This window comes from Nasonia vitripennis, chromosome 5 (genome assembly GCF_009193385.2).
Source record: "Nasonia vitripennis strain AsymCx chromosome 5, Nvit_psr_1.1, whole genome shotgun sequence".
NCBI lineage: Eukaryota > Metazoa > Arthropoda > Insecta > Hymenoptera > Pteromalidae > Nasonia > Nasonia vitripennis.
In genome coordinates this window covers 18195779-18215500 of record NC_045761.1, presented here as the reverse complement: position 1 = coordinate 18215500, position 19722 = coordinate 18195779, and the positions used below count along the sequence as shown (strand labels likewise).

General features: G+C 38.1%; 4 protein-coding genes across 8 annotated transcripts in view; 2 read left to right on the top strand and 2 right to left on the bottom strand.

Annotated features, from left to right (window-relative positions):
- LOC100121205 (poly [ADP-ribose] polymerase) overlaps positions 1-4826 on the top strand; it is a 5496-nt gene extending 670 nt beyond the window's left edge. The window contains exons 2-9 of the mRNA XM_003424683.5: positions 272-413; positions 621-1174; positions 1248-1453; positions 1540-1981; positions 2103-2364; positions 2442-2910; positions 3018-3445; positions 3541-4826. Of these exons, the coding sequence (XP_003424731.1) occupies positions 272-413; positions 621-1174; positions 1248-1453; positions 1540-1981; positions 2103-2364; positions 2442-2910; positions 3018-3445; positions 3541-3902 (2865 nt within the window). The 3' untranslated portion in view covers positions 3903-4826. The remainder of the gene's footprint in view (positions 1-271; positions 414-620; positions 1175-1247; positions 1454-1539; positions 1982-2102; positions 2365-2441; positions 2911-3017; positions 3446-3540) is intronic.
- Positions 4827-4899: 73 nt separating this feature from the next.
- On the top strand, positions 4900-9511 carry LOC100678761. 5 transcript variants are annotated; one of them, XM_008205087.3, is made up of 15 exons: positions 4900-5278; positions 5361-5610; positions 5686-5824; positions 5886-6062; positions 6133-6240; positions 6314-6607; positions 6679-6927; positions 7003-7230; positions 7319-7498; positions 7572-7700; positions 7820-8053; positions 8196-8409; positions 8480-8808; positions 8880-9223; positions 9299-9511. In XM_008205087.3, the coding sequence occupies exons 1-15, from the start codon at positions 5079-5081 to the stop codon at positions 9317-9319; spliced, it is 3096 nt and encodes a 1031-aa protein (XP_008203309.1). In that variant the 5' UTR covers positions 4900-5078; the 3' UTR covers positions 9320-9511. The 5 variants fall into 5 exon arrangements, with proteins under 5 accessions (XP_008203309.1, XP_008203303.1, XP_003424753.2 ...); XM_008205081.3 differs by having other exon boundaries at positions 7307-7498; XM_003424705.4 differs by having other exon boundaries at positions 7304-7498.
- On the bottom strand, positions 9464-11663 carry LOC103315566. The gene is made up of 5 exons (XM_008205074.4): positions 11268-11663; positions 10597-10708; positions 10441-10518; positions 10067-10371; positions 9464-9987 (listed from the first exon to the last, which is right to left on the bottom strand). The coding sequence occupies exons 1-5, from the start codon at positions 11640-11642 to the stop codon at positions 9940-9942; spliced, it is 918 nt and encodes a 305-aa protein (XP_008203296.3). The 5' UTR covers positions 11643-11663; the 3' UTR covers positions 9464-9939.
- Positions 11664-11704: 41 nt separating this feature from the next.
- On the bottom strand, positions 11705-19522 carry LOC103315561. The gene is made up of 12 exons (XM_008205054.4): positions 19073-19522; positions 18927-18999; positions 18552-18837; positions 18118-18172; positions 17516-18035; positions 17358-17421; positions 16820-17232; positions 16191-16371; positions 15190-15259; positions 14510-14696; positions 14215-14426; positions 11705-14132 (listed from the first exon to the last, which is right to left on the bottom strand). Exons 8-12 carry the CDS (start codon positions 16247-16249, stop codon positions 14085-14087), a joined length of 576 nt encoding a protein of 191 aa, XP_008203276.2. The 5' UTR covers positions 16250-16371; positions 16820-17232; positions 17358-17421; positions 17516-18035; positions 18118-18172; positions 18552-18837; positions 18927-18999; positions 19073-19522; the 3' UTR covers positions 11705-14084.
- Between the last annotated feature and the right edge of the window lie 200 nt (positions 19523-19722).

Below are 19722 nucleotides of genomic sequence, written 5' to 3'. Positions count from 1 at the left end.
TTTCTGTTGTATGAGAAATTTGGTCAACAAACTTGCATATATTTACAAACAGAAAGAATAAAAAACCTGTGCCTATTCTCTATTGTAAATTCTGTATTTTGCAAGGTTTGCTACTTGTTGAAAAAGATCCTATGAAAGGTTTGGTTTCTTTTAGTCAATAATTAAATTAATACGCCGATTACATTTTTTATTTTCATTATCAAACTTTGTAATTCATTCTCATATATAAGTACATTAAGCTGAAATTATTAATTGCTCTCATTTTATTCAGAGCCCTTTCCATGATGGCAAACTGGAGCGATGGCATCATTCCAATTGCTTTTTTAAAAAGCAGCGACCTAAGACAACAGGGGACATTGCCCATTTTGATAGCATCCGCTGGGAGGATCAGGAGTTAATCAAAAAGAATATTGGTAAACTCTTGTTTCAATATTACTAAATTTCATTCTATACTTACACTTGAACGAGTTAATAATATAACAAACTTCTATTCATTCTAATTATTATGACTGTTCTTTTCTTTGTCATAGGCATATATTTGTTCTTTGCTCAGCCATTGATTTACGGAGTAACTAAAAATAATTGAAATAAGATTACTAATCTTGCATCCATGGTTACAGCCGAGGCAGAAAGCAGTGGAGCCCCTGCAGCATCAACCAGTAGCAAGGGGCGCAAACGAGGCAAGGCAGCTGCTGGTGCTGCCACACACAAGGACTTTAAGGTCGAGTACGCCAAGTCAAACCGTTCTAAATGTCGTGGCTGCGAGGAGACAATAATCAAAGGAGAGATGCGACTCTCCAAGAAAGATTATGAGAGTGAGGAAGCGCGCAAGTTTGGTGGTCTTGATCGCTGGCACCACTTTGACTGCTTTGTAAAGCTTCGCTCAGAGCTCCAGTACTTTGACGTCGGTACCAACATTCCGGGAGTCGATGCTCTGACAAAGGAAGACAAGGATAAGCTAAAAAAAGAGCTGCCTAAAATCAAGGAGGAGGATGTGCCACCTGCAGCCAAAAAGGTGAAATCAGAACCCGAGGATGCAGCTGAGGAAAAACAGCTCAAGGACCAGACTAAGAAGTTGTTTAGTGTTCGAGATAAGTTGTCAGAATTAAGTAAGAAGATTCTTATAGAGTTGCTTGAGGTTAATAGTCAAAGTGTACCTGTTGGACAAGCTGAGGTGCGAGTTTATTCTATTTGAACATGAAAATTTTGGTGTACTTATGACTTTAAAACTAACTTTTTATTAAAAGATTTTAGATAACCTTGCGGATGCCATGCTCTTTGGTGCCTTAGAACCATGTACAAAATGCCAAGGTCAATTTCAATACAAGTCTGGTACTGGATACAAGTGCACTGGAAGTATATCTGAATGGGCTGCATGCGAAAACGTCACCCAGGATCCTGCAAGAAAGAAATTTGTTGTTCCTACACATCTCAAAGAAGAACATCCTTACCTGTAAGTTTCTTTATACATATTTCTTATAAAATACTTACGGATCTTGGAATTCTTTATAATTAATAAAAAAAAAAATATATTTTCAGAGCGTCATACAAATGCAAGGTAAAGCGACGCCTTCTGAAGATAACCGCTCCATCGCATTCAAGTGCTGTAAAGAAAGAAGATGAAACCGATGGACCAAAAATCAAGGGCAGATCTGGTCCTCTTAAACACTTGGACTTTGTAATAGCAATTAAGAATTCCAAAAAGAAAGAGTCGTTGACGAAAGAGATCTTGCTCATGGGTGGCGCTGTAAAGTCAAAGATAGCCGAAGACACGGCGGCAGTGATCTCGACACCTGAAGAAGTCGAGAAAATGAATAAAATAATGCAGGAGGCGGAAGAGCACGATATACACGTCGTGTCCGAGGATTTCGTCGAAGAGGCCAAGGAATTCAAAGACGCGCCGATTATCCTTATTAAGAAAAAGGCGATCGCGCCTTGGGGAAGTGATCCTGCTACAAGAGTTTCAAAGTCCATAGCCACGGTATAATGATTGAGTCTTACTATTGCAACAATTTGAACAAAAAGTTTAAATATTTTCTTAAGAAATGTACAAACCCTTAGAATTGCTAAAATAATTGAAATGTAAAATTATCTCTTCGTAGAAATCAGCATCTAGAGGCAAGAGCAAGTACGAGAAATCAAGTTCGGGTAAGGTGAAGCTACGCGTCAAAGGTGGTATTGCTGTTGATCCCGATAGCGGACTCGAGGACGTCGCTCATGTATATCAGCGAGGCAAAGAAAAATTCACTGCCACTCTTGGAATCACTGACATTCAGTCCGGCAAGAACAGCTTCTACAAATTACAAATTCTGAAGCACGATAAGAATGAAAAGTACTGGCTGTTCAGAAGCTGGGGTCGAATCGGTAAGGTTTTCTATTTCTCTTGAATACTAAATCTTAATACTAAGTTTGTAAGCTAATTTCCTTTTTCATAAACTTAGGCACAACCATCGGAGGTAAAAAGTGTGACAGCAAGGCCTTGGAAGATTGTATTCAAGAATTCGAAGAATTGTATGAAGAGAAAAGTGGTAACATGTGGTGCGCACGCGATCATTTCACGAAGATGCCAAACAAAATGCATCCTATCGACATTGATCACGGTGATGATGAGGATACTCACAAGCTTCTTGACTCGAACATCGAGAGTAAATTAAAGAAACCTGTACAAGACTTAATGCGGCTAATATTTGACGTTGATTCTATGAAAAAGGCGATGTTAGAATACGAAATCGACATGGATAAGATGCCACTGGGTAAAATTTCAAAGAAGCAGATACAGCAGGCCTATTCCGTGCTCACGGAAATTTTGGCTCTTGTGAAGAATGGTAATCCCGACAGAATTCAGTTGATAGCAGCATCGAACAAGTTCTATACTTTAATACCTCATAACTTCGGCGTGAATGGTCCTAAGTAAGTAATTGTGTATTCTTGTATAAAAGTCAAATTTTAATTCATCACTTGAGAACAACCTTCCAACAAATGCAACAAAATAATAAAATATTTCCTTTGTGTTTTAGCGCAATAGAGACAGAGAAAGAAATCCAAACGAAGAGTGAGATGCTGGAATCTTTGCTCGAGATGGAGATCGCCTACAGTCTTCTCCACGCCAAGACTGACTCTAACAAGAACCCACTGGATGCGCATTACGAACAGTTGAAGACAGTAATCGAACCGCTCGACAAGAAGAGCGACGATTTCAAACTCATCGAGAAGTACGTGAAGAACACTCACGCCGAAACACACAGGCAATACGAACTTATCGTCGAGGAGGTATTTGCAGCAAAGAGAAGCGGCGAGGAAAGCAGATACAGGCCGTTCAAAAAACTACCGAACAGAAAGCTGCTTTGGCACGGTTCCAGAGTTACCAATTTCGCGGGTATCTTGTCTCAGGGTTTGAGAATTGCGCCACCGGAAGCGCCGGTTACTGGTTACATGTTTGGAAAGGGTGCGTATCGTTTTACTACCATTCTAGTGGTAGAATGTGCAAGGATTTTTAAAATTTAATTTTAATTTACTTATTTATTTATTTTTTTGTAATAGGTATCTACTTTGCTGATATGGTGTCGAAATCGGCTAACTACTGTTGCACGAACTCGCAGAATTCAACGGGTCTGTTGCTGCTATGCGATGTAGCGCTAGGTAATATGTACGAGCGTTACAATGCTGACTACATCGAGAAGCTACCCCACGGCAAACACTCGACTTGGGGTCGAGGTAAGACGATGCCGGACCCTGAAAAGTCCGTGAAGCTAAAGAGCGGCGTAGAGGTGCCTTGTGGTCCAGGTATTCAAGCAGACCTAAAAGAGAAATCATCATTGCTATACAACGAGTTCATAGTCTACGACGTAGCCCAGGTCAAAGTTGAATACCTCGTCAAAATGAATTTCAAATACAAATTCTAAACAAATTATTCCTATATTTGTTTGGAAAAAATTGATATTAATTTTTTTTTTTTATACGTGATCAAGAAAGTCTGAGATGTTAAGATTTTTTATATGCAAGAAAGAACATTATCTGGTGATTACCATAATACTTAAACATAAACGTTATTGCTTAAACAAAATAAATTTATTTTAACAACAAAATTGTCAGAATTTCAAGTTACTGAGATTTCTTGTTCTCTTCTCTTATTTGAAGGGAAACGGGCATTACCAGAAATGTAAAGCAACGTTTTTGTCAAGGTAATATGGAGATATTCACCAGTACTATTTTAATATTTACTATACTACGGTTACCTTAAATCGTTAGTTTAAGTGTGCGATTATTGTGCGTGTTTTTTATCACTCCATGACATCAAAATTTGTATTAGGATTTAATGTTTACTAAATTAATTAACTAGAATTGAGTTTTGTTTTATATCGGGTTAAAGAATCTGTTATAAATTAAAACTGTTTTCTATTCTTGTATGGAAATTCGTTTCGTAACCTTCAAAAAATTCCACAATGAGCTCATAAAATATTGTTGCAGAATAACAATTTAAATAGAGTACTCATTTAAATATTCAAAACTGTTAAAGAAATTCAAATACAATACATAAAGTAGCGATTTAATGTTGAATTGTTAGGTTATTTTCATTAGGATGAACGATATTACTATAATATAAATCTTTTTTTTAACCAATGGAACATTTATTGTTTGCTTATTCCATGAACATTATTATTATTAGTATTATTACGATTAGGAATATTCAGGAGTGTTATAAAAAAAATTCCAAACGTTTATCTGTATCGTGTCCAACTTTTTTACTGTTTGTAACTATCATACGATGTTGAAATACTATTTATTACCGCATACCAAATAAAATTTATTTTCTGTGAAAACAAAAATGTCGTCTGCATCACTAAGTACTATAACTATTGAATAATTCTACACCATAGAACATTGACAGCATTCACAACTCTGAAGTTAACTTTGTATCTCTGTATGTATTTTCTCCTTTCGAGTATCGCAAAAATCAACCTAAAAATTTTGAGTGTTTACAACTAAATTTGTACGCCAGTTCATTTTTAATGAGTACGAAAACTTCGATGTAGAAATGTATCGTCTTACTGTATGTTCGGTATGTCCCGCTTGCGACTATGTCGTTTGAATGGGACGACGAAGTTGTGGACAAATTCCTCGAGGAGTATCGTCAACACGAATGTCTCTGGAATCCGTATCATCGAAACTTTACTGATTGCTACGCAAGAAACGAAGCACTCAAAAAGATCGTCAAAGTGTTGAGGGCTGAACTAACAATAGAGGACTGTTTGAAGATTTTGAGGAGCATAAGGAAAAAGTTGAGTTTACGGCAGAGACTTCATTTATAAAATAAATTGATTCACAACGTACTTATTACAAATAGTAGTTCTACTGTTCAGGTACTTGGAAGAGCAAACGAAGAATTTAACTCGACGTTTAAGATCTCGATCGAGATGGCTCTGCATCGTGGAATCGATGCTGGAGAAGATAGTTCGCGATGAGGAAGAAGAGGACGTCAAGAAGAAAAGCAAAAAACAGCTGGTACCAAAAGTCAAGACGCTGTATCGTCATACCATTAGTTCGAGTAATCGCAGAAAAGACTGTACGGTAAGTCTTGTTAGATCGAAATCAACAGGAAGCTGTTCCAAGGTATGCATATTAAGACTTTGTTTAAAACAAAAGGGTAAAAGTGTTTTCATCAAATCAAAAACTACTCCGAATTAGGGCAAAAGTCTCGGCAGAGCCAAGAGCAAGAAAAAAAGTAAGAAAAATTCACAAGGCAAGCTGGATAAGGGAAGTCGATTCTGCAGCGATGTTGAGAAAACGAAAGAAAGGAACTCCTGTAAACGATCGGACATGCAAGGTATAGCGTCGTTTACACATTATGACTTGTACAAAAGTGAAATATCTTTCTATCTCGTCAGATTGTGCGAGACCGCAGACGGCTTGGGGTAGACAGCGAAACAACTATCTTGACAATCTAAACTGGACGACGTACGATACGAGTTGCGCTCGAACGCTCGAGTGTCCAGCTTATTCCTCACACCTTGATAGGATCAGTCGCGTCGAGAATATCTGCAGGGACCCCTGTTCGGTTCCTGGTTGGTTATTCATACAAAAACAGAATCTTATCGATGGTTGAACACTTATTCAAAATTTCATTGCTATTAGCCACTGGGTATCAATGTCAAACTCGTTCGAATCCACCTACTGCCTCATGTAATTGGGAAGGTAGAAAAAGGAATACCGATATTCAGCCGACTCCACCATCAGTTATCGGTTCGTCAGTTCTTCATTTTCCCAGCGATATTCTGCAGAATATTAATTTCGGTCTCAAACAATGTTTCAACAGAAACACGCAACTGCCGAGTAACGAGACCAACCAGCAGTTGCAGCGAGAGAAGAACACCTAGTTCGCAGGACTCGAATTGTCCTGCTGCTCCTGAAAAGCGCTCGCGTTCCTGTAAGGACAAGGATAAACCGACGATGAAAACGGCATCTACGTCATGCTGTCTTTGTCCTGAGAAAAGCGCTACGGAGAAGCCGAAGCAGTGCGAAGCGACCATCAAAGCCAACACGGAATCGGCACAGATGCCCGACGTTTGCACCAAGGCAACGTGTCCTAGTTTTTCAAAGAGTACAACGAGTGAGATACTCTCCTTTTCTAACTTATCCTATAAGAATCGAAATTGAAGGCTTTAAAAATATTGTATGTAGCGGTAACGTCTCCGGAGAAACGGCCGTACACGACCAACATCGTCCCTGTGGAAAACAGCAACAAATGCGTTGGCACCATTGACTGCAACAAAAACGTGAGATTCGAGTGTAATCAGGATCTTCAGCAGTGTGTTTCTAGCTTTCAAACGACTCCTCGCGTGGCAGCGAAATTCGAGAATGGTGTTCTTGAAGCTTACTCGCAGTTCAAAGTGATTTTTCCTACTAGGCCTGATTCAAATATAAGCTCGAGTAATTCTAGTGTTTCCTATAATTATATCATACTTTTAAAAAACGAAAAAACAATTTTAATACTAAATTCGACAGCTAACACCTGCAGAGAAAGTAGCAGTGTGAGCTTGAAAGCTCCAGCACCAGTGAAAAAGGTGACGCAGCGCGTGCAAACCGACAGCACGACACGAGACTGTGCGGTTTCAGTGAACAGTTCCGAATTCTTGTGTCCAAGTAGACCTCAAAGCGCCAAAGGTTCCTGTTGTCCTAATCGTTGTCTGAGTCAGAGGAACACGCAGATCGGCACCGATGACGATATTGTTGGTGAGTTGAATAACGTAACTATAACTGTAGTTTGCTAAAGTGTATTTTATAAAAAAATTGTTCTTTTCATCAGAAGTTTGTTATCAAGATAACGCGGCGACATCGCTAGAAGCTGAAAAGACTCTGCACGATTTCGTTTTACTGACACCTGGAGGTAAATATGTTCCACTGGTGAGATCGGTTGCAAGTGAAAAAATGCAGGTCTTCACCGAATGTTGTGCTGATGCTAATAGGCCTGCTGAAAAAGTGCCGGATGTTTGTGAGACCGGTTAGTGATCACGATTTAAATATCTAATTATTTTATAACACTAATCATTGAAAATCGTTTATTTTTCTTATAGCACCATCGCGAATTCGAGAGAAACAGATGCCAACTACTTTGGATGACGAAAAATGCGATTCGTCGACCACAAAATTACTTCTGCGGTGCTTAGAGCAGATGCTCAATTTAGAAGAACAAGAGGAAAAAGGCGAGTATAGCTGTATAAAGTGTTCAAGAATTGTGAATTTATAGTCCCATTGATTCTATATATATATATACTGCGACGTACTTCTAGTCTCATAAGAATTTTTATATTCTCAAAAATAGGAAAGTCAGCAGATACTCAAGAAGATCCTTGGGAACCCTGCAAGCACAAAGAACTCACGGAAAAAGCTGCTCTCGGCTGTTCCAAAGAAAAACCAACAAATCCAAGAATCGATCTCGGTTGCTCAAGTCCTCGAGGCAAATTGACGCAAAATTTCCTGGAGATCTTGAAGTGTGCTCTGGAATTGGACCATGGAAAAAAGGCCGATATTTGCGATGACGACGGACAGAAGCAAGGTTGATGAGTACAGTGCTTTAACGAGCTCCCATGCAACATCGTAAAATAATAATTTATGATGATGCATGGGTTACACAATCAGGGCTCTTTTACTCTGTTCCTTTGACAATCGTCGCTTTCAGATTAATTATTTTCTTACAGACAAGAACTGCGACTGCGATGACGCTGTCCCCGACAAAAAGGAGCCTCCTACTCCTGAAAATTCTTGCGACAATGAGAATAGAAATTGCGCTGCACGAGGCGATCGAATGATTCGATGCTCATCTCAAACATCCGAAAGACTCGCGAATAAATCTGAAGTGAAAGTGCCGATCAAGGAAGACAAATCTGTACACTGTCAGGAACTTCTCAACTGGTTCGTAACGTTGTTTACTATTTGTTAGAATAGTTGTTGAGTGATAATCTTATAACTATTTTGGATGAAGTACTCAACCCATCAAGGTAAAAGAATCTCCCTGCCGCGATGCACCCATCGTCAGAAGCTGTGCTGTCGACTCCAATTCTGTTGAGCTGTCGAGTTTGCAGCCACGAACAACATCCCCGAATTCGACTTTAGGGGATAAACAAGTTTACTATAAAAAGACCGTGAAACAAACGGGCGAAGGACACTCCAGGATACTGGAGAAAACCGTTGCTTACAAAGCATCGACGAGTGGAACTTGCATCGATAGTACGGTAACGAAGGATACCGGTGTGCAGGAGGAAATTTTGAGCTCGTCTAGAGGAACGCAGTGCGAGCCCAGAAGTAGAGAAAGTAAGAATATAATATCCTTCAAATTTAAAAAAAAGGTTTTAATCCGTTAACTTGCATGATTTTGTTTTTAGCGAAAACTTCAAATGTGAATTCAGTGGGAACGCAAAAACGGGACACGGTTCTCGAATACCTTGTTGGATGTGCAAATCGCACGGAAAAAATCTGTCCTGTTAGACAAACGCCGAGAACTTCAAAATCTCCGACACCTAATAGAATCATTACGAGAAAGTCGCGAACGAATTTGCCACCTGATCAATGCCAACAAGACAACGCCACAGGAGTGAGTTACGTCAAGTGCAATCAGTTTTACCGATCATACGTGGTTCGAAGCCCGACGAGGTTGACGCCGACACCGCAGGAAAATGTAGACAGAAAACTAAAAGAATATCATCGTCGAGTCAGTGCGTTAAAAAAGGTAACTCATCATGTTTGCGGGTATGTATTTTAAAACTTAAATTAATAACGCTAATTTTGTTACTTGTAATTTTAGATTTGTAACTCAGATCATTGAGATGACATTTCTTATAACGTGACGCGATTGCATTTCTGATCACGTGTGAAGTGACAAATTTTTATGTACAAAGTACATGTGTGGGTTAATAAGTAATATCGTTATTGTTTACTTTGAAGTGTATAAAAACGTGAGAAGTTTACTCTTTTGATGAAAATAAAATTTTTCTCGAATACTCTTCTGACAGAGAAATTTAGGTTTTCTGCATTTATTATATCGTTTATGTACAGCTGTATCTGTTGCATTTACAATGTTGTACGCATTTTAGTATAAAATATTAGTCGCAAATAGCGTTTGTCGAAATAACATTTGAATTCTAAACAAAACATGCTTCGTACAGCCATATTTCTGACAAGAACGAATTAAGCATCTCGATTTGTTTTATATATCTGTAAGTATCACGGACAACTGGTTATTTATTACCGCGTATTTAGTTGTGCGGAAAGTTCTTAAAATGTATGCTCTTATTATTTAGGGACTCGTTCTAGTCCACTTGCACACAGTTTTTGGCACTAATAGTTACATTTATATGACCTAAAAATATTTTCTCTATTCTTAAAATTATATACACTGTGAGTGTATATATATAGTTATAAAAATATGTGTAAAGTAAAACAATTTTAGTTTTTCAATAATCCATTATAATATCGTTGAAAAATATCGCTGCCCTGAAATAAAAAAATACAACATACTTTAAGTATAGTTTTTAAAATGTGTTGCATTTATATTACAATCACTGAGTAATACCTGAAAAAGTGTGTCATATAATGATGTCGTTACCTTCTTCGATTCTTGACTACTCCGATCAGTAGTAGAGGCCATTATATCATACACCGGTCTAAGACCGGCTTTTACGACCTGCCAATATAGTTGTTCCCTTTGGCCTATAACTTCGTATAACTTTTTACGCAGTTGTTCCCTGTCATCAATAACTGTGTCTATTCCACTGCGCAATTCTTCAATTTTGCTGTTTAGTTTCTGCTTCTCAATATCCGTGACGTCCCGGGCGCGAAGAAGAGAATTAATTTCCTTTTCGTACATACGATTTGCATCTAAAAATTTTGTTAACGTATATTCAACATTTAGTGCATTGTCCTACTGCAATATGAACTCAATTTTACCTTTTAGTTGGACATTCAAATAATTGATCTTCTTATCATAAGATCTGTGTATAGTTAGAATTTTATTTTCAACTTCGACTGAACATATAAAAATATTGAATTGTTAGAATTGTCAATCTTCAAAATTTGTACATCAGCTATTCTGATAAGTTTTACCCGAATTCGGCTGACCAGCGGACAATAGGCTACAATTCTTACTTCTTAAAAGCCCCACAACAGTAAATAGATAACAGAAAACCACTACTGCAGTAATCGAGAATATTAAACACTGTAAAACATTCATCTCATTAATAAAAATATACAATATCGCGCGCTTTTGTAAGTATATTATATTATTTTCAGTTGAAAATATTTTATAAGTATTCATTGGTAGAAAGGACCCCTAAGTCTGCATTATATGTATGTTGAATCGATGTGTACGTTGAGTAAACGGGAAAACCCATTAAGGTGTCTTCTGACATTTTTCACTTTTTATATGTTTACTCATAGTTAGGAAGTAAGATCAAAACGTTGAAACTTCTTTTCTATTTTTTATAAAGAAAATTTCTAAAAATGTTGGCAATTTTTGAATCTAAGAATGTTTAATTTTTACTAAACAACATATTCATAAATAAAATATCATCCAGGCTTAGTGACCCTTTAATACATATACAATATCATATAATATTATTATATAAAGAACATGATTGAGCTTTCATATAAAAAGCTCCATAGACGTTTCCACGTTTGTTCAACTCAACTTGCAACATATTTAAGAAAAGGGCGACAACACAACAAAAATAAGTAAAAAGCCAATAAAAAAAATCTCATGTCGAGCAATGAACAACCTTTTTACTCTGCTTCGTTTGCGGTTCATCCGCTCTCGATTCCCCGACTCTGCCTTGATTCGTCGAGGGCAACCGACGGCTATTATCCGCATTGCTACAAGAAGTTCTAACAGGCGCCGTGGCACGTGTTAAGTCTCCTTCGAATCCTATCTCAACTCTCGAGGTACTGCAGACTTCCTCGTACGTCGGCAATGAACTTTCCCGATTGATTCCAGCAACGGGCTCGTGTACGGGCTGCGACATTCCTCGATGAAGTTGGAACGCTGACTGAACTGCGCAGAAATGCAAGACAAACGTCTCGCATGGGGTGAGGAGGATTCTCCTCTTTTCTTCCCAACCTAGGCGAATTTCGTCGGGTATTTCCCGCCGTGACATGTGCGTTAGGGGGAATTTACGTTCGCTAAGAGATGGTCGATACGCGCTCCCTCGTGGCTGTTTTGCAACAAGACGTGTGTAATTCGATTAGATTGGTATTGTATATAGTTGCTCGACTGAACTATTGTGCGATTGTTTTTTCTTTTCTTTTGTAGTTCGTTTATCAAAAGTCAGTTGGTCGCATTATCGAGGGTAGACAAGGAATAATCGAGTGCGTGGAGCCAATATAATGTTAGATGGCCTTCCCTTATACGAGAAACCCCTGTGAGAATACAGGAAATTTCTATATGGATTTCTGTTTTGAAAAAAATTGTATAACACAACCCCGCAGTAGATGTTGCAGATCGTATCTGCATGAAAAACACACGAAAAACATGCAAGAAATCCTAGAAGATATCCTACAGGAATGGCTGCAAGAAATCTTACCCACCTTAAAGTATTTATTTTACTTCTTGCAAGCTGTCACATTTTCTTAATGATTGTTCTTTCTACCGAAGTAGGAGCTTGTGAGTCACGTATTTTTTTACTGGCTATTTGATTGCCCATAAGATTTTACTGACATACATGCAGCTCTTGTCTAGACATAGTCAATCTGGCAGGGCCATGAGAATATATTATATTGTTTGTCATTAATTTTCCGCTGTAAAGGCCTTTCGCTTATCTTCTCTGATTAGAAATTTTTGTTTTGTTTTCATTAATTGAACAATAATAGCGATTCCTGTATTCCTAACGGTTATTGTACAATATTATACGGCCTATCTATCCTCTAAATTATTTAATCCGTTTTTTAAACGACGAGGAAATCGTCCGTGTGGTCCCTTTGCGATGTACTTTTGAGAAAACGGCTGCCCCTAGGACCTTGAGACAAAACTAAAATATTGTTTGATGTGCGCTTTGTACGCGGAAGCTAGCTGAGATGCCTCCGTAAGCTAAAACATGTACAAAAAATAATTTAAAAATGCGTGATCAGAGCGATCCAATCTTAAGTACTTATCAAGTCGTTGCCTTGGGAACAAGGTTATACGCTTTGATAACTCCTGGAAAGGTAATTTTAAATGTGTTATACATTTTCTAGCTCATGGAGACATTTTAGCACGCTTCCGCACTCAAAGCGCATATCAAACAACATCATTTACTTTTTTCATGGTCCTAGATGCAGTAATTTTTCCAAAAGCACATCGCAATAGGGGCTCTTAGCATCTAATGTTATGTTATGGGGCTAAAAAAAGCTTGACGAAATAACGTGTTGGGTGGCAAGAATCTATAGCGTTGATGCAAGAGATTTTCTCTTATACTCCACGCGCTAATTATAGCTTTCTCGTTTTGAGCACACTTTCTCCTCTTATTTTATTTTAAGCACATTTCTCCTAACAATATAAATGCTGCAATTATTGTAACAAAGGATACCGGTGTACAAAAGAACATTTTAAGCACGTCTAAAGAGACGCGCTGCGAATCCAGACGTAAAGAGATCAGTGATAGCTAGCACATATTATATTATTTCTCAAGTATAAAAGAATAATTTGAATCTAAGAAATTTGATAATTTTAATTCTAGCAAAGACTGACAGAAAATTCAAACTGGCCTGGTAAAATCTCGCTTAAATCTTTTTAGATTTATACCTTTGGTCTCTTCTGAAAGGTCTACTTATTGTTTTGTTGTAAAAATAAAGTTTTCTTTAAAAAATAAGTTCATAATTTTACTGAATTTATTACATCGTTTATATACAGTTGTAATCTGACGTGATTATAATATTATACGGATTTCAGTATTTACGGAATAGAGATTCTCCCTTATAAGTTATGCATAATAATACTAGTCGCGCAAATATGTATAGAACAGCAAGTGCCGTTATAATAGAATTGAAAATTTTTACCAAAACATTTATATTTGTAAATAAAGTAATATTAAAAGTTCTTTAAAAACGTCTTATTTATAAAGTTATATAACGTTGACAATTTTTACAAAACATTTATATTTATAAAGATAATAATAATAATAATTACGTATCTAAAATGTATTTGATCTACCTGTACACAATAATGACAGGTTTAATATCACATTCGTAATTGTGCGGCAAGATTCGTATAGTATTTATATATGCTTTTAATTTTCAAGTCGTTTTTGTGCATTTACACAACAAATGTTCAGGTATTGAGAAAATACTTTTTCATGCACGTAATAAAAGTTTTAAATTATGTTTTAAGAGATTAAAAAATACCAATTTTAAAGAATCTAGAGAGATACTCGTGATCGCAGTCGTACTTTATACTGTCCATGGGAATTGCTGTGCCCTTTGATGATTTTTGAATTTAACATCATATCCACTGCCTGGCAGTACAGCCTCACTTATGATTTATGATGTACAAATATTCGCTCTTCAATGATCAAATTTTATACACTATTGATATTAGTATAAAAATATAAATAGAAAGAAACATTTCATTCTTTTCTCGATTGATTATAATGATGTTGAAATAGTTTGTTGTCCTAAAATGAAAGAAAAAGTTAATACCAGTGTCCCAGTTATTGCAATATGTTGCATTTTTATTAAAATAAGCGAATATCATACTTGGAAAATTTTGTCGTTTACTGGTTTTGTTGTCATCTTCGATTCTTGATCGTTGCGATCGCTAATAGAAGCCATTACATCAGTTGTCGGTGCTAGATCTTCTCTATGGGGCTTTTTACTTTCATCTAATATAACCGCGTCCATTTTTTTACGCAAATTTTTGAGTTCACGCTGCAGCCTTAGAATTTCCCTTTCATACACTCTACCTACATCTAGAAAAACACATGTTAATCATTTCGTTAATGTGTATTCGATGTACTCGTTGATTTATGTTCCGTAATGTAAAAACAGTTACCTTTTTCTTGGATGCTTGAATGATTACTCGTCGGGGGATACGATTTGTGTATGGCTAGAATTGCAAGTCCAACTAATTTACCCGAATTCGACTGATTCAATAATGGACTGGAATGCTTACTTCTCGATGGAACCACAGCAAATAGATGACAGTAAATCACTATTGCTGTCGTCACGAACATTATTAACTGTAAAATATATTTTTTATTTTTAACTTTCGAATATACATTAAGCTCACTAGGATTTGTAGGTATAGCTCGCCTCTCCGTAAAAGTAGACAAGCAAATAATATCATATTATAATATTTTAGTATCTTATGTTCAGCGATTGATTTGAAAGTTGGGAGCCAAACTACAGCTATTTTACTCATTTACTAATTTATTTACTTGAATAAAACAACAATAAAAAGCACTAATTATTATTACTTATTACTTTGTTGAAAAAACTATCTGAGCATTCATCAGTTAAAGAAATCTTTAAGTCTGCATCATATGGAAAACTGCAGGGCTTGAAATGTTACAGCTCTTACATTTCATATAAAATTTGAAATTTTTCGGCCATTTGCAAAGCATTTTTCAAATTTACGAAACAAGAGCCATTTGTAAAGTATCATGCGGACTTAGTGGTACCTCAATGTATGTACATATCTTAGAAACATAAAAAATGATGATAGTTTCTTACTAATAATGCAATTGTCAAGTTGGATGGAATTTTCGATCCTTGGGCCCGATCGTTTGCTGAAGGGCCAAAGCTGTAAATGGAGAATTTTGGTTTGAATTGTGCAAACAGTGATGTTAATTAGACCGCGTGAAAACTGTTAATGATTAATCAGTTTTATTGATGGAAACTCTGATGATCTAAAGTTATCTACACAAGAGCGGACAGTTGTCAATTTAATGTTTGACGACATGAAGTCGACGCTCCTAACGAAGACTGGCACCACTCAGCTAACTGCGAACTCTAGCTCATTTCACGACTTGTAACGCAATGATCGCACGAAAACCCGCAAGATTGCCGCGATGACTAGCTCGCTAAGAAACCTTTGCATCGAATAGTAGCACGTGTTGCGAGCTCGCAACGAAAACGAAAACTCTCTGTCTTCCATGCGGCGAAAACTAACTCCAAAACCGGGTTTCAGACGAAGAGAAGCATGCTCTATGCGGCGAAGACCAAGTGTGCGTGAACCAAGTCGCGCCGAATCCTAGTACGCTCGCCCGTAATCCTAAACACATGGGCCACATTTACGAGGGTCGCTACGAGGCTCAAAGGGTCTTCCCTATTTTCACATTGCAAATGCCGCATTTAAATCGGTATTTTTCGTATATTAAAAAGTGTTCTACAAAGTTTTGTGTATAATGCGGTATCTGCAATGTGAAAATAAGGATGACACAACACGTACTACTATTCGATGCAAAGGTTTCTTAGCGAGCTAGTCATCGCGGCAATCTCGATTTTCGTGCTATCCTTCGTTACAAGCCCTCATTTTATTCTTGTTTTCGTCACAAAATAACTTTCGGTGCTGGCGTTCGCGGTTGTCCCGAAACGCATGCGAGTCTTCGTTAGGAGCGTCGAAGTGCATATATTGTATAAGCAAATGTTGCCGAAAAGTGCGGCGCAAGGTGAGATCGCAATCGTTACAATTTGCTCCGACATCCCATTAATGAAAAATATTATTTAACTACCTCGGCGAGGAGCCTCTGTGGATTCGTAAGAAATAGGCTGCTGCGATTGGCCCTTGCATGTCTACGTGAAGTCGTAATAAGCGGTGTGGCACGTGTTACATCTCTCTTGAATTCTATCCCAACTTTCGAGGCACTGAAGACTTTCTTGTGAAATTGGCAGTGAAGTTTCTCGATTGATTCCCTAAATGAAAATTGTAAAATATGCATGAACGTCAGGAAATGTAAAAAATTGTAACATTCTGTTGGATTTCTGGTCTTTTTTGAATTTTTATTATTCATTTCTATTTTTTTAGTTTCTTATAGTTTGTTACATCAGATTATATTTTAAAAATCGTATCACTTTGTTGATTTTACACATTTCGAAAATGTTTCATGACTGTTGTAAAAATATATATTTTATACAAAAATGTAAGTAAGCATAATGCAATGTACCAAACGCAATTTCTTACATAATTTTACGCCTACTTACGATTTTGTAGATTTTTAATACTTCATTACAATCCGCTTTATTCATCATTCATATGCATGATAATTAAATGTAAGGAAACGTAACAAAATGTAATAAAAAAAGGTTCCAAATCCAAAGCAATCTCCTACAGACTTTTTCGGTTTGTTGCATATTTTCTTACGTTTTTTACTATCACTAGGGTTCCAGCAACGGACTCGCGTACAGACTGCGACATTCCTCGACAAAGCTAGAAAACTCACTGAGTCGCAGAGAAACGTCTCATGGGGTAAATAGAAACCTCCTGTTTCTCCCACCCTAGTCAAATCTCGTCGTTTTTTTTCCGCCGTGACGTGTCGGGGGGAACTCACGCACAGCTAAAGGCTGGTCGATACGCGCTATCCCGCACGACTGCTTTGCAGCGCCACGTGTAATTTAATTGTATTGGTGTTGCATATAGAGTTGCTCAAGTTGTACGTTGTATGTTTTTAATTTCTTTGTCCACTCTCCGTTCGTTGCATTTTCGAGTGTAGATCGTGTAACGCGTTTTTATGTACACGTTGTGGAGCTTTCAGCGAAATCTATTTCTGTGCTTGGCTGAAAAAGAAAATAATTAATTTGGTAAAACATATGTTCAATCTTTCACCGTCGTTCCACAAATTAGTTGTACGATTCTGATATATTTCTTTGGTATAACATTGAAATAACGACAGTAGCTTTACCTGATAGCGTGAGGAACCAAATCACTACTATTATTATAGTGAATACGAGGCAGTTGAAGAAGCACTGGAAAAGCAAAAACCATATCGTGAAGGAAACTCCTCATTAATAATTAATACTACACAGCGCACAACACATACGAATAAACTAAAGGAGAAACCTTGCAAAAATCACAATTGCCCTTTGGCTGTGCCCGCGCGAGGATCGTTACGCGGTATCTCGGCTGTTCCGCGTTGGGTGAACGTCTTCGCCTATCATCCTCGGCATTATTTCCACCCGGAACTTGGAGTAGCGTAACTCGCGTCGTCGAGTCTCTCCTGCTTTCCGTCTGACTCTTCGGGCCGCAAATCTCCTCGTAGGACGGCGGCGGGTCCTCTACCTCGTCGTGACGATCTTCCGAAGCAGCTTCGAACCGAACGACATGCTGCGACATGCCTCGACGAAGGTGCGAAGTTCACTGGGCTATATTTATATAGCTGACTCGGTCATGAGAGGCAGAAGAAGCCCTTCTCGCCCCACCCCAAGCGAATTTCGCTGGTTTTCTTCTCCCCGAGAAATATATGGGGGAGATTCGAGGCAGCGTAAAGGTGTGGTCGATACTTTTTGTTTTCTTCTCGGCGTCTAGGTCAAGACGATGCTCACATGTGGATTATATCGGTCGGAGGTGTTTAGAGTTCAACCTGGGGTGATAGATTTGATTTGTTGGTTTAATCATGTTTTCTCGATAGGATTAATAAGTGATGGGATTGCGAATTCATATACCTAAGCGAACGATGAACCATATTGCTAGTACGACCGTGAAAACGAGGAGGCAGAACTGTAAAAAATGCAGAGTAAATTTTACACATAGTCTCTATGCAAATACTACACCGTACTTAGTTTTCCAAGAAGGAAGTCTAAGGTAAACAAAAATTCTCTGGTAGTCTAATAAATCAAAAGCCCCTTTTCCGGGTTTCTTATCAATATTTATACGCGTTTTCCCATCTTCAATTTCACACCAAGTGATACTCATCAATAGAAAATGAGCAACTGGGGTAAAAGGGTCTGTACAACATCGTAAAACTTCCGGTACGATAAAACACGAGAAAGACTTTCAGCTAGATGATTTCTTCAATTGTAAAATCTCACGTGAGCTTCTCCCTAAGTTGCCAGCTTTTCTGTGCGATAATTCCACGACGTTAATGAAAACAACGAACCTTACGAAATTCACGACTACCCTTTGAATGTGCTTGTGTCACTAGTACTCCACGTCTCGGTTGCTCCGAAATTGGCGGATGAGTTTGACTTTCTGGAGGACACGATGTCGTTGGCAGTGTGACACATATTGCATATTTTCGTTGCTGTTCGAACCGCAAGCTTCCTCGTACGATGGCGGTAAGTCTTCTGGGCCGTAGTATTCTACTGTCGTCTGAACGGCTGCAGTTTGCGTCATTCCTCGTGTCCGCCGGATTCAGTATCGGTTCAACCTACGACGAATTACGTCTGGAACAGCAATTTCTATCGTGAATCCAAACTGCAGTCTATACATAAATGCATAGCACAAAGTAATACTACGCAGAAAAAATGTTCACCTGACTTCAATGCGAATGGCAACAAACACATCGCTATTACCATTATGAAGAGAATGAAGATTCTGCAGAGGTTCTGTGAAAAATTAACTACTTTACTCCTACTTACTACTACTTTATTATCCCCCTCAAAGAAATACGACGTATACCTGGAAAATGTCAGTGCTCGGCAGCTGGTAATTAATGGGAATCGCAATACTCTCATCATTGCCATTCGGATTTTGGTGATTCGAAGCCGGTGTAACGCGTGTTACACTGCCAATACCGCAAACTTCCTCGTACGAAGGTGGTGGATCCTCTACTACAACATCGTTTGTTGTGGTGGTCTCGGGTTCAGGCGGCGCGATGTAGACGACATAGCCTGACATTCCTCGACGGGTGTACACCGCTTACTGGTGCGAGAGACGAAACTGATGGTGAACGCGGAGAAGGAATATTCGCGCCCTACCCGCGCGAATTTCGTCTGGATTCCCCTTGAATGGAGTAGGGATTTACGTCCTTGAAGGACTGGTCGATATGGGTTTCCCTGCCTACAGCTTCCCGGACTAGGAGATTCAAAACGTACGAAATCATCGGTATCTCAAGAATTTGCTCCCTACGAATCCTAGCACAGTTTGAATTCTTCACAGTCGTGCATTTCCTGCGAACAGTATAAGCAAAACTCAGAGAGTCCTCCAATCATTGGTAAATTGATCAAGTTATGCTATTCTGTAGTGGACAATGGACAATTTTGAGTTGTGATGATTTTTGTTGGAAAACTTGATCCGTGCTAGTGCTAGTCTTCGTAAGAAGCGACAAT